The 15477-nt window shown below is 45.1% G+C and overlaps 1 protein-coding gene across 1 annotated transcript in view; it reads left to right on the top strand.

Moving 5' to 3' along the window:
* The window catches only part of lamc3 (laminin, gamma 3), a 110699-nt gene that overhangs the window by 26324 nt on the left and 68898 nt on the right, over nt 1–15477 (top strand). The window contains exon 4 of the mRNA XM_034546962.1: nt 3259–3467. Within this exon, the coding sequence (XP_034402853.1) occupies nt 3259–3467 (209 nt within the window). The remainder of the gene's footprint in view (nt 1–3258; nt 3468–15477) is intronic.

Genomic DNA, 15477 nt, shown 5'->3' with positions numbered 1-15477 from the left:
GGGGGAGAGACGCACACATGTACACACACCTGGGGGAGGGACGCACACATGTACACACACCTGGGGGAGAGACACACACATGTACACACACCTGGGGGAGAGACGCACACATGCACACACACCTGGGGGAGGACGCACACATGTACACACACCTGGGGGAGAGACGCACACATGTATCCTTCACACCTGGGGGAGAGACACACACATGTACACACACCTGGGGGAGAGACGCACACATGTACACACACCTGGGGGAGAGACGCACACATGTACACACACCTGGGGGAGAGACGCACACATGTACACACACCTGGAGGAGAGACGCACACATGTACACACACCTGGGGGAGAGACGCACACATGTATCCTTCACACCTGGGGGAGAGACGCACACATGTATCCTTCACACCTGGGGGAGAGACGCACACATGTACACACACCTGGGGGAGAGACGCACACATGTACACACACCTGGGGGAGGGACGCACACATGTACACACACCTGGGGGAGAGACACACACATGTACACACACCTGGGGGAGAGACGCACACATGTACACACACCTGGGGGAGAGACGCACACATGCACACACACCTGGGGGAGGACGCACACATGTACACACACCTGGGGGAGAGACGCACACATGTATCCTTCACACCTGGGGGAGAGACACACACATGTACACACACCTGGGGGAGAGACGCACACATGTACACACACCTGGGGGAGAGACACACACATGTACACACACCTGGGGGAGAGACGCACACATGTACACACACCTGGGGGAGAGACGCACACATGTACACACACCTGGGGGAGAGACGCACACATGTACACACACCTGGAGGAGAGACGCACACATGTACACACACCTGGGGGAGAGACGCACACATGTACACACACCTGGAGGAGAGACGCACACATGTACACACACCTGGGGGAGAGACGCACACATGTATCCTTCACACCTGGGGGAGAGACGCACACATGTATCCTTCACACCTGGGGGAGAGACGCACACATGTACACACACCTGGGGGAGAGACGCACACATGTATCCTTCACACCTGGGGGAGAGACACACACATGTACACACACCTGGGGGAGAGACGCACACATGTACACACACCTGGGGGAGAGACGCACACATGTACACACACCTGGGGGAGAGACGCACACATGTACACACACCTGGGGGAGAGACGCACACATGTACACACACCTGGGGGAGGGACGCACACATGTACACACACCTGGGGGAGAGACACACACATGTACACACACCTGGGGGAGAGACGCACACATGTACACACACCTGGGGGAGAGACGCACACATGCACACACACCTGGGGGAGGACGCACACATGTACACACACCTGGGGGAGAGACGCACACATGTACACACACCTGGGGGAGGGACGCACACATGTACACACACCTGGGGGAGAGACACACACATGTACACACACCTGGGGGAGAGACGCACACATGTACACACACCTGGGGGAGAGACGCACACATGCACACACACCTGGGGGAGGACGCACACATGTACACACACCTGGGGGAGAGACGCACACATGTATCCTTCACACCTGGGGGAGAGACACACACATGTACACACACCTGGGGGAGAGACGCACACATGTACACACACCTGGGGGAGAGACACACACATGTACACACACCTGGGGGAGAGACGCACACATGTACACACACCTGGGGGAGAGACGCACACATGTACACACACCTGGGGGAGAGACGCACACATGTACACACACCTGGAGGAGAGACGCACACATGTACACACACCTGGGGGAGAGACGCACACATGTACACACACCTGGAGGAGAGACGCACACATGTACACACACCTGGGGGAGAGACGCACACATGTATCCTTCACACCTGGGGGAGAGACGCACACATGTACACACACCTGGGGGAGAGACGCACACATGTATCCTTCACACCTGGGGGAGAGACACACACATGTACACACACCTGGGGGAGAGACGCACACATGTACACACACCTGGGGGAGAGACACACACATGTACACACACCTGGGGGAGAGACGCACACATGTACACACACCTGGGGGAGAGACGCACACATGTACACACACCTGGGGGAGAGACGCACACATGTACACACACCTGGGGGAGAGACGCACACATGTACACACACCTGGAGGAGAGACGCACACATGTACACACACCTGGGGGAGAGACGCACACATGTATCCTTCACACCTGGGGGAGAGACGCACACATGTATCCTTCACACCTGGGGGAGAGACGCACACATGTACACACACCTGGGGGAGGGACGCACACATGTACACACACCTGGGGGAGAGACGCACACATGTACACACACCTGGGGGAGAGACGCACACATGTACACACACCTGGGGGAGAGACGCACACATGTACACACACCTGGGGGAAAGACGCACACATGAACACACACCTGGGGGAGAGACACACACATGTATCCTTCACACCTGGGGGAGAGACGCACACATGTACACACACCTGGGGGAGAGACGCACACATGTATCCTTCACACCTGGGGGAGAGACGCACACATGTACACACACCTGGGGGAGAGACGCACACATGTACACACACCTGGGGGAGAGACGCACACATGTACACACACGCCTCCCTCAGGTGTAAAGTAGTCCCTACCCCCCTAACACAACTACCTGTGCCTCCCTCAGGTGTAAAGTAGTCCCTACCCCCCTAACACAACTCCCTGTGCCTCCCTCAGGTGTAAAGTAGTCCCTACCCCCCTAACACAGCTCCCTGTGCCTCCCTCAGGTGTGAAGTAGTCCCTACCCCCCTAACACAACTCCCTGCGCCTCCCTCAGGTGTAAAGTAGTCCCTACCCCCCTAACACAACTACCTGTGCCTCAGGTGTAAAGTAGTCCCTACCCCCCTAACACAACTCCCTGTGCCTCAGGTGTAAAGTAGTCCCTACCCCCCTAACACAACTACCTGTGCCTCAGGTGTAAAGTAGTCCCTACCCCCCTAACACAACTACCTGTGCCTCCCTCAGGTGTAAATTAGTCCCTACCCCCCTAACACAACTACCTGTGCCTCAGGTGTAAAGTAGTCCCTACCCCCCTAACACAACTACCTGTGCCTCAGGTGTAAAGTAGTCCCTACCCCCCTAACACAACTACCTGTGCCTCAGGTGTAAAGTAGTCCCTACCCCCCTAACACAACTCCCTGTGCCTCCCTCAGGTGTAAGTGCAACGGTCACGCCAGCGAGTGCGTGTACCAGGACCAGAGGGGCCAGGACCAGGACCAACGGGGCCAGGACCAGGACCAGCGGGGTCTGGTGTGCTCCTGCCAGCATCACACGGTGGGAGACGACTGCCAGAGGTGTCACCCCTCCTACCGGGACCGGCCCTGGACCAGGGCCACCGGGGACTCGGCCAACGAGTGTCTGAGTGAGTTCTGAGATTCATTGATTCATTATTCACATGCTGGAACCGGCTCGGTCCAGGCTCGGTCCAGGCTCGGTCCAGGCTCGGTCCAGGCTTGGTTCGGGCTCGGTTCGGGCTCGGTCCAGGCCTGGTCCAGGCCTGGTCTAGGTTTGGTCCAGCTGATAGGTGGTTTAGCTATATAATGTAATGCTGTGTTCTACCAAAAGCTGATATGAGATCAATCGGCTGGTCCACAGAACCCACCTATCAGCTGGTCCATTGACCACAGAACCCACCTATCAGCTGGTCCATTGACTACAGAACCCACCTATCAGCTGGCCCATTGACTACAGAACCCACCTATCAGCTGGTCCATTGACTACAGAACCCACCTATCAGCTGGTCGATTGACCTTAGATGGTCCATTGACCACAGAACCCACCTATCAGCAGGTCCATTGACCTTAGCTGGTCCATTGACTACAGAACCCACCTATCAGCTGGTCCATTGACCTTAGCTGGTCCATTGACTACAGAACCCACCTATCAGCTGGTCCATTGACCACAGAACCCACCTATCAGCTGGTCCATTGACCTTAGATGGTCCATTGACTACAGAACCCACCTATCAGCTGGCCCATTGACTACAGAACCCACCTATCAGCTGGTCCATTGACTACAGAACCCACCTATCAGCTGGTCGATTGACCTTAGATGGTCCATTGACCACAGAACCCACCTATCAGCTGGTCCATTGACCTTAGCTGGTCCATTGACTACAGCACCCACCTATCAGCTGGTCCATTGACCTTAGCTGGTCCATTGACTACAGAACCCACCTATCAGCTGGTCCATTGACCACAGAACCCACCTATCAGCTGGTCCATTGACCTTAGATGGTCCATTGACTACAGAACCCACCTATCAGCTGGTCCATTGACCTTAGCTGGTCCATTGACTACAGAACCCACCTATCAGCTGGTCCATTGACTACAGAACCCACCTATCAGCTGGTCCATTGACTACAGAACCCACCTATCAGCTGGTCGATTGACCTTAGATGGTCCATTGACCACAGAACCCACCTATCAGCTGGTCCATTGACCTTAGCTGGTCCATTGACTACAGAACCCACCTATCAGCTGGTCCATTGACCTTAGCTGGTCCATTGACTACAGAACCCACCTATCAGCTGGTCCATTGACCACAGAACCCACCTATCAGCTGGTCCATTGACCTTAGCTGGTCCATTGACTACAGAACCCACCTATCAGCTGGTCCATTGACCTTAGATGGTCCATTGACTACAGAACCCACCTATCAGCTGGTCCATTGACCACAGAACCCACCTATCAGCTGGTCCATTGACTACAGAACCCACCTATCAGCTGGTCCATTGACCTTAGCTGGTCCATTGACTACAGAACCCACCTATCAGCTGGTCCATTGACTACAGAACCCACCTATCAGCTGGTCCATTGACTACAGAACCCACCTATCAGCTGGTCGATTGACCTTAGATGGTCCATTGACCACAGAACCCACCTATCAGCTGGTCCATTGACCTTAGCTGGTCCATTGACTACAGAACCCACCTATCAGCTGGTCCATTGACCACAGAACCCACCTATCAGCTGGTCCATTGACCTTAGATGGTCCATTGACCACAGAACCCACCTATCAGCTGGTCCATTGACCTTAGATGGTCCATTGACCACAGAACTCACCTATCAGCTGGTCCATTGACCTTAGATGGTCCATTGACCACAGAACCCACCTATCAGCTGGTCCATTGACCTTAGCTGGTCCATTGACTACAGAACCCACCTATCAGCTGGTCCATTGACTACAGAACCCACCTATCAGCTGGTCCATTGACCACAGAACCCACCTATCAGCTGGTCCATTGACCTTAGCTGGTCCATTGACTACAGAACCCACCTATCAGCTGGTCCATTGACCTTAGCTGGTCCATTGACTACAGAACCCACCTATCAGCTGGTCCATTGACCTTAGATGGTCCATTGACCACAGAACCCACCTATAAGCTGGTCCATTGACTACAGAACCCACCTATCAGCTGGTCCATTGACCACAGAACCCACCTGGAGGAACGTCCCCGAGCTCTGAGGGAACAAGGCGTCTTTACTGCCTCGTGAATACAGAAGTAAAATAGAAATATGACATTAAAGAGGAGCGCACTGTTTACAACGTGTCGAGCTCTTTGTTTTTGATCTACTTTGATCTATTTTATGTTGAACTCATACACAATAATAATCTAAATATGTCTCATACCATAATAACGTTCCAGTTCCCGTTCTCCAGCTGTCAGTCACGATCTTCTTTCAGCTCCACGTCGATATGGACTGAACACCTCTTGGAGATTCTATTATATATTATATCCTCATACCTCATTGAATCCAGATGTCTGCGGGGACATTTCCTCCAGTTTGTTTGCTTTAGTTGTAATTAAGTTAGACGAATATGAATTGAACACATTAATGTCTGTAACGCTGCTCGTCTTCTTCTGAACATGATGTTGAATTCCTTTGAGCCTGAGCTTCCATTTAACATGACAACGTTATTAAGAAATATTCTGATGAGTCACGTCTCCCTCTGGATTATTGTTCTTCTGCTGCCTCCCTTGTTTACCTGTGTGTTGTAATTTCAAAATCAGTTAAATATATTTAAAGATAAGAGCGAACCTGGTTCATGTATATGTGTGTATATAGATATATATATATACATATATATATATATACACATATATATATATACATATATATATATATATATATATATATATATATATATACACATATCCCGCGACCCTAATGAGGATAAGCGGTATTGAAAATGGATGGATGGATGGATATATATATATATATATATATATATATATATATATATATATATATACACATATATATATATATATATATATATATATATATATATATATATCTCCTGTCTTGTGTTTTGGTTGATGTGATTATAATTGGCCCCATACTACATGCATAATTGTTTTATTGTTTACAGCCTCAGGTATTTCATCAAGTTTTGAATCACTTTTAATATTGAAACTCTCTTCCGGAGTCGCGTATTTGAATAGATGGATTTTGAGTTTTTTAACCATTCATTGTTCATCCTGCATATTAATTAATTTTCTCAAGTCGTGAAGAGAACGATTCCAACGGCTCGGGTCCCAAACCGGTTCCACACCGAGACCGTCTGGTTCCTCTCGCCAACACACTCCTCTGAGTGAAGGGTCGGCGGTTCGATCCCCGGCTCCGCTGGCCGTGTCAATGCGTCCTAGACGGACTCCTCGGTGTCCCACGTAGGGTTCTTGTAGGGTTCTTGTAGGGTTCATGTAGGGTTCTTGTAGGGTTCATGTAGGGTTCATGTAGGGTTCTTGTAGGGTTCATGTAGGGTTCATGTAGGGTTCTTGTAGGGTTCTCGTAGGGTTCTCGTAGGGTTCTTGTAGGGTTCTCGTAGGGTTCTCGTAGGGTTCTCGTAGGGTTCTCGTAGGGTTCACGTAGGGTTCATGTAGGGTTCTTGTAGGGTTCATGTAGGGTTCATGTAGGGTTCTCGTAGGGTTCATGTAGGGTTCACGTAGGGTTCTTGTAGGGTTCACGTAGGGTTCACGTAGGGTTCACGTAGTGTTCACGTAGGGTTCTTGTAGGGTTCATGTAGGGTTCTTGTAGGGTTCTCGTAGGGTTCATGTAGGGTTCTTGTAGGGTTCTTGCCTGTTGGCCTGTTATTAACCCCGTCTGTTCTTTGTCAATTAAATGGGCGACTTGAAGTCCATAAAACCGCCTCGTTGGTTTTTAACGTCTCTATTTCCCCAAGAGATATTTATTATTTAGTGTCTCTCCAATCCAAAAGATATCCTCATTGATTCCCATCTTCTGTGGTCAGTGTATATAGTTCTGTATATTAGCAGTAATAATACGGTAGACATGTGTATGTCTGTTAATATGACTCTGGACACCTATTCAGTTATGAATCTTCTGGTCCTTTATTTGTTCTTCTGTTCTCGGCCCTTCAGGTCTAAGATATTAAATGTGTAATATGTATTGTGTTATTAACCAACCCCACAGTGAGATCTGCCTCAGCGTTGTCATTTCTCTAAAGAAATCCTTTGATTTACATTTTAACAGTTTTATTTTCATTTTCCAGGCTGTGTTCCGTCCATCTGAATAGTTTGTGTTATTGTATATTATATTATAAGCTCCTCTCATACCGATTCGGCCCGATTCATTGAGCATGAAGCTCGTGTTTATTGTCCTTAACGTTTGGTGGTATTCTTGTTGACATATTCCATGCAGACATATCTATATAAAGCTAAATAACTGTAATAACTCAGCATTAGAACACGTTGTGTTATCCACGCGCACATTCACATGAATATGGTGTTTAAATTATATCCCCGATTCTCCTTTTCAAGCATAAACACACAGCAATAAAATATATTTTTTATTGAATTTATTGAATTTAAGTATTGGTGTCATGGAAGATGTGAGTCTATTCAAATAGACGCTTGCACCGCCCCCTCCTCTTCCTCCTCTTCCTCCTCTTCCTCCTCCTTGAGAGCTTCAGTGTGTATGAATTTGCATTATTAATATTAGCACATGAATGCTGCTGAGGATGAATTGTGATTGGCAGAAGGCTAAAACCATAAAAGAGAGAGGCTCACAAATTGTATTTGTTTTTTTTCTGGATTCTATTAAGCGTCTGTTTTAATTACTCTGACTCTGGAAGCAGATGGCGTCTTGAATAGAGGGCCGCACCCATCAATCAATACGCACTATATTCATACACACACACACACACACACCATGTATTCACAATGCTGAATGCTTGTTGCATATCTCTATCTGGGTATTTCTCTGTGACATTATGGGTTGGATGTTGATCAGCTAATATGCATTAACAAAAGGAAATGCACTAAATATAATATTTACTAAATATTTTAAATGAGTTTACAGTAGAAATGCATTGGTTGTTATATTTCTAGACAGAATGAGATCATAATCTGTAATATTACAATCAATAGACACTTGTTTCATACTGAGGTTGGAGAGCTGTCAATCACAGCATGTTACAGTTCGATGGTCAACACGAAAGGCTTATTAAAGGATTATTAAGGGATTATTAAAGGCTTATTAAAGGATTTTAAGGGATTATTAAAGGCTTATTAAGGGCTTATTAAGGGATTATTAAATGCTTATTAAATGATTATTAAGGGATTATTAAATGCTTATTAAAAATTATAAAATGTTTATTAAAGGATTATTAAAGGTGTATTAATGGCTTATTAAATGATTATTAAGGGAGTATTAAAGGCTTATTAAGGGATTATTAAATGCTTATTAAATGATTATTAAAGGAGAATAAACCACATAAAATACAAGAATTATGAAGATAAAACACTTGAGAGTGTAATTTGAGAGTGTTCACATTATTTTGTCCCCATTCGCTAAGAGGTGACACGCTGAAACTTTATGAATACATGAACCAGGAAGCTTCTGTAATGAGAACTTTATGAATACATGAACCAGGATGCTTCTGTTAGGAGAACTTTATGAATACATGAACCAGGATGCTTCTGGTGAGGAGAACTTTATGAATACATGAACCAGAAAGCTTCTGGTGAGGAGAACTTTATGAATACATGAACCAGGATGCTTCTGTGAGGAGAACTTTATGAATACATGAACCAGGATGCTTCTGGTGAGGAGAACTTTATGAATACATGAACCAGGATGCTTCTGTAATGAGAACTTTATGAATACATGAACCAGGATGCTTCTGTGAGGAGAACTTTATGAATACATGAACCAGAAAGCTTCTGGTGAGGAGAACTTTATGAATACATGAACCAGAAAGCTTCTGTAATGAGAACTTTATGAATACATGAACCAGGATGCTTCTGTGAGGAGAACTTTATGAATACATGAACCAGAAAGCTTCTGTGAGGAGAACTTTATGAATACATGAACCAGGATGCTTCTGGTGAGGAGAACTTTATGAATACATGAACCAGAAAGCTTCTGCGAGGAGAACTTTATGAATACATGAACCAGGATGCTTCTGTGATGAGAACTTTATGAATACATGAACCAGGAAGCTTCTGCGAGGAGAACTTTATGAATACATGAACCAGGATGCTTCTGTGAGGAGAACTTTATGAATACATGAACCAGGAAGCTTCTGTGAGGAGAACTTTATGAATACATGAACCAGGATGCTTCTGGTGAGGAGAACTTTATGAATACATGAACCAGAAAGCTTCTGTGAGGAGAACTTTATGAATACATGAACCAGGATGCTTCTGGTGAGGAGAACTTTATGAATACATGAACCAGAAAGCTTCTGTGAGGAGAACTTTATGAATACATGAACCAGAAAGCTTCTGTGAGGAGAACTTTATGAATACATGAACCAGAAAGCTTCTGTGAGGAGAACTTTATGAATACATGAACCAGGATGCTTTTGTGAGGAGAACTTTATGAATACATGAACCAGAAAGCTTCTGTGAGGAGAACGTTATGAATATATGAACCAGGATGCTTCTGGTGAGGAAAACTTTATGAATACATGAACCAGAAAGCTTCTGTGAGGAGAACTTTATGAATACATGAACCAGAAAGCTTCTGTGAGGAGAACTTTATGAATACATGAACCAGGATGCTTCTGTGAGGAGAACTTTATGAATACATGAACCAGGATGCTTCTGTGAGGAGAACTCTATGAATACATGAACCAGGATGCTTCTGTGAGGAGAACTTTATGAATACATGAACCAGAAAGCTTCTGTAAGGAGAACTTTATGAATACATGAACCAGGATGCTTCTGTGAGGAGAACTTTATGAATACATGAACCAGGATGCTTCTGGTGAGGAGAACTTTATGAATACATGAACCAGGATGCTTCTGTAATGAGAACTTTATGAATACATGAACCAGGATGCTTTTGTGAGGAGAACTTTATGAATACATGAACCAGGATGCTTCTGTGAGGAGAACTCTATGAATACATGAACCAGGATGCTTCTGTGAGGAGAACTCTATGAATACATGAACCAGGATGCTTCTGTGAGGAGAACTTTATGAATACATGAACCAGGATGCTTCTGTGAGGAGAACTTTATGAATACATGAACCAGGATGCTTCTGTAAGGAGAACTTTATGAATACATGAACCAGGATGCTTCTGTGAGGAGAACTTTATGAATACATGAACCAGGATGCTTCTGTGAGGAGAACTTTATGAATACATGAACCAGAAAGCTTCTGTAAGGAGAACTTTATGAATACATGAACCAGAAAGCTTCTGTAAGGAGAACTTTATGAATACATGAACCAGGATGCTTATGTGAGGAGAACTTTATGAATACATGAACCAGGATGCTTCTGGTGAGGAGAACTTTATGAATACATGAACCAGGATGCTTCTGTAATGAGAACTTTATGAATACATGAACCAGGATGCTTTTGTGAGGAGAACTTTATGAATACATGAACCACGGATGCTTCTGTAAGGAGAACTTTATGAATACATGAACCAGGATGCTTTTGTGAGGAGAACTTTATGAATACATGAACCAGGATGCTTCTGGTGAGGAGAACTTTATGAATACATGAACCAGGATGCTTCTGTAATGAGAACTTTATGAATACATGAACCAGGATGCTTTTGTGAGGAGAACTTTATGAATACATGAACCACGGATGCTTCTGTAAGGAGAACTTTATGAATACATGAACCAGGATGCTTTTGTGAGGAGAACTTTATGAATACATGAACCACGGATGCTTCTGTAAGGAGAACTTTATGAATACATGAACCAGGATGCTTTTGTGAGGAGAACTTTATGAATACATGAACCAGGATGCTTCTGTGAGGAGAACTCTATGAATACATGAACCAGGATGCTTCTGTGAGGAGAACTTTATGAATACATGAACCAGGATGCTTCTGTAAGGAGAACTTTATGAATACATGAACCAGGATGTACCTAGTCTGCTCTTCAATCTGTGTTAATGCATTATTGTTGTTGTTTACATAACCCGTGTGCCATTGTTTACTCTAGCACCTGTTTGATGTGGAAGAATCCATAACAATCTATAAAGATTAACAGGAAGATCTATAACTTAAGACCAGTGATTAGCATAAGGCTTATGCCTTCACCTATTTAATGCTAATCCTGCTTTGAATACTTGCTATAGATTAGTGAGTTAACATGATTTTACATTTATTATTCTATTATAAGTTATTGAACCTGTTATCATCACTCAAAGCTCATGTGTATTCAACTGTGGATTTAACTTTTTTCTAAATACCAATATAGTATACACAAAAAGTAGAACTATCAAGCATTAAATAATGTAATATCAGCGTTATCATTGTTATGATAACCTTATACCCATGCACAGAGCAGGAACAACTGACAAAACAACAACAACAACAACAGAGCCTGGCAGCGATATAGTTATGTTTATGCTGCAGCCACTAATTCACAAACACTTTGCAACATCGACTCTGATTATTGCAGTTGGTTATTTACAATAACAAATAAATAACCTACAAAACTCACAAAAATGTCAACAAATCATCTTTTAGCACACAGAGTAAACTGACTCGTGACCTTTTGGGGCCCAAAAACCATGCAACAAAAGCATAATTATGATAACAGCCTGAACTTTACATCATAACAGACACAGTTAATACTTTACTTCATTGTGTTGTTTCACCATTTAACTCTTCAACTGCCCCTCCTCTTCATCACATACGAGCATCCTGGAAAATCCAGATGCAGACAGCTTTTTTTAAATGTGCGTTAATCTCTTGTTTAGATATTTCTACATACCGTATATACGCATATATTATGAAGTGAGCATCACGTTTCTCCAACCGCTCCAATGAATCACCACCGTCACCTGGTGAAAGGGGGTGGGCTGCCCAGGTGACCCTGAGCTGTGTTGTCGGGGCCAGAGCTCCTGGTAGGGCCTCCCAAGGCAAAGTGGTCTCAGGGGGCGGGGCCAGACCAAGAGGGATTCACTGACCCTTGAGGAATCACCGTGAAAAGGGAAAGGCTCTGACATTGTTGTTCTACTTCTTGGTTATTATTCTTTAGTGGTTGCTCGTGGAGGATCGAGTGTTCAGTTTGGGGCCCTCGGAATTGCATCCTTGATGTGTCTTCCTATTGGCTCCTTCAGAATATGATCCCCCAGCATGCACTGGGGCGGTTTGCAGCCGATTGTGAAGCAGTCAATATATCCCAGTCTGAGGCCGTGGTTCTCTGCTGGAGAACAGTGCACGTTTCTCAAAGGCCGTGCATGTCAGAACCAGATAGAACCACCAACGTTCATCCAGTAGAACGAGCACCACGACTCAAACACGCTAAAGTGACCTGGAGGTGACCCTCGATGGAGAGTGAGTGTCTCATGCTTTGGTCAATTAGGCCCATTAGCGTATTCCTCCCACACACTGTGAAACAATACCAACGCGCCTCACTGATGCATTATGGTCCTTTTTATTCCTGTTCTATAACCGTTTGTTCTGTCTCCGGGCCACTAAACATTAGAGTTGGAGTTGTGTGGTTATGTTTCTCAAACTGGTTCCAGGACATTTAAAGCTCCAGATTCAGAACGTGTTCCAAAGAGCAAACAGAAGACTGGTTGTTACCGCTATCTTTTGTTATTGACTAGTAAATAGGAGTAGCAGGTGGTAAATGGAAGCTTCAGGGGGCTTTTAAAGTGCTTCAGTGTTATGTGAATATGTTTTATTGTGAATTTCACTATCAGTCAAGGTTGTTTATCAAAGCTGGATATTGGACGGATGATTTGTTTTGGGATGCTTTGCTGTGTGCTCTTAAAATAGGTGTGGATAGATATGCAGAGGGCTGGTTATGTGTGTGTTTATGTTGTGTGCATATTGGGGTGACATGTGATGTCGTTATCATCCAGATGCTCCGCCTCCGAGCAGGTTGCACCGCGTCTTCATTCTGTTGTTTGTTTGAAGTCGTCGTCGACTTCCAGCACGAAGAGACTTTAAATGTTTCCTCGGATGAAAGGTTGAAGGCTGCGTGATATCAAATGTAGTCATAATACTGCAGATTGTTATCCTCTAAGCCTCCTTGTAGTATTCCTACTGTGACATGTATGATTTGAGCTTTAAAGTTCGTCTATGTTTTGGCTTTTGTGTTTGTTTTGTGAATTTATTATCTTTAATTTAGTAATAAAAATAAGCGTATCTTTCTACAGAACACTGTACTCATTTACAGACAATCAAACAGCAGGTAGGTAGAAAGCATGTTGCCGAAATGCCACCAGAACTATATATATATACTATATATACCCAGAGAGTTTATTTTTTATTTCTATACAATGCAACTTTCCAGAAATCCGTTCATGGCTGTTTTCTAGGTGACTTTGTGGGGAAACAGCAGCTGTGAAGATGTCCTCCCAGAACAGACCAGGCAGGTTGCCTCTTTATTAAAGACACGTACACATTCTATGGAGGGAAGTATGAGGACCTAAACAGTGTTGATGGACAACTGGGCGCATTCTTTGTAAGACCTGATGAAGACGTCATCGTGCTAACCCACGCACAAAGGTGACAGGCCCACCGTGTGTGTGTCAGGGAGGTCTAATGTGTGTGTACCAGAACACTAAAGGTCTCACAGATATCTCTGCAGCTCCATCCCTCACAGGCCGGTTCATTACCACCTCTCCTGGGCCGTCCGACATCTCATTCGTCCAGCAAATTAGATGTAAAAATGAGGAACGATTGTACCCGAAGGGGAGGCGACGCACTCTGCAGCGATACCAAGAACACATTAATATCAAAGGGCAGAAGACAATAAGACGGTGATTTGCATCTCATGCAGGTGATGTGAGTGGGTGGATTCCTTTAGGCTCTGGAAACCACGCCTCGCTGCTCCAAGATGGCCGACGCACATTGCAAACATGTCATAATCCAATCAGGAAAAGTGCTTCATCATCCACTACACCTCTATACCTCATCAACCACTACACCTCTATACCTCATCAACCACTACACCTCTATACCTCATCATCCACTACACCTCTATACCTCATCAACCACTACACCTCTATACCTCATCAACCACTACACCTCTATACCTCATCATCCACTACACCTCTATACCTCATCATCCACTACACCTCTATACCTCATCATCCACTACACCTCTATACCTCATCAACCACTACACCTCTATACCTCATCAACCACTACACCTCTATACCTCATCATCCACTACACCTCTATACCTCATCATCCACTACACCTCTATACCTCATCAACCACTACACCTCTATACCTCATCATCCACTACACCTCTATACCTCATCATCCACTACACCTCTATACCTCATCATCCACTACACCTCTATACCTCATCATCCACTACACCTCTATACCTCATCATCCACTACACCTCTACACCTCTATACCTCATCATCCACTACACCTCTATACCTCATCATCCACTACACCTCTATACCTCATCAACCACTACACCTCTATACCTCATCATCCACTACACCTCTATACCTCATCATCCACTACACCTCTATACCTCATCATCCACTACACCTCTATACCTCATCATCCACTACACATCTATACCTCATCATCCACTACACCTCTATACCTCATCATCCACTACACCTCTATACCTCATCAACCACTACACATCTATACCTCATCATCCATTACACCTCTATACCTCATCAACCACTACACCTCTATACCTCATCATACCTCATCATCCACTACACCTCTATACCTCATCATCCACTACACCTCTATACCTCATCATCCACTACACCTCTATACCTCATCATCCACTACACCTCTATACCTCATCAACCACTACACCTCTATACCTCATCATCCACTACACCTCTATACCTCATCATCCACTACACCTCTATACCTCATCAACTACTACACCTCTATACCTCATCATCCACTACACCTCTATACCTCATCATCCACTAC

The sequence above is a fragment of the Cyclopterus lumpus genome, chromosome 12, assembly GCF_009769545.1.
Source record: "Cyclopterus lumpus isolate fCycLum1 chromosome 12, fCycLum1.pri, whole genome shotgun sequence".
Classification (NCBI taxonomy): domain Eukaryota; kingdom Metazoa; phylum Chordata; class Actinopteri; order Perciformes; family Cyclopteridae; genus Cyclopterus; species Cyclopterus lumpus.
Note: the sequence above shows the minus strand (reverse complement) of the source record. Positions and strands in the feature narration are given on the sequence as shown.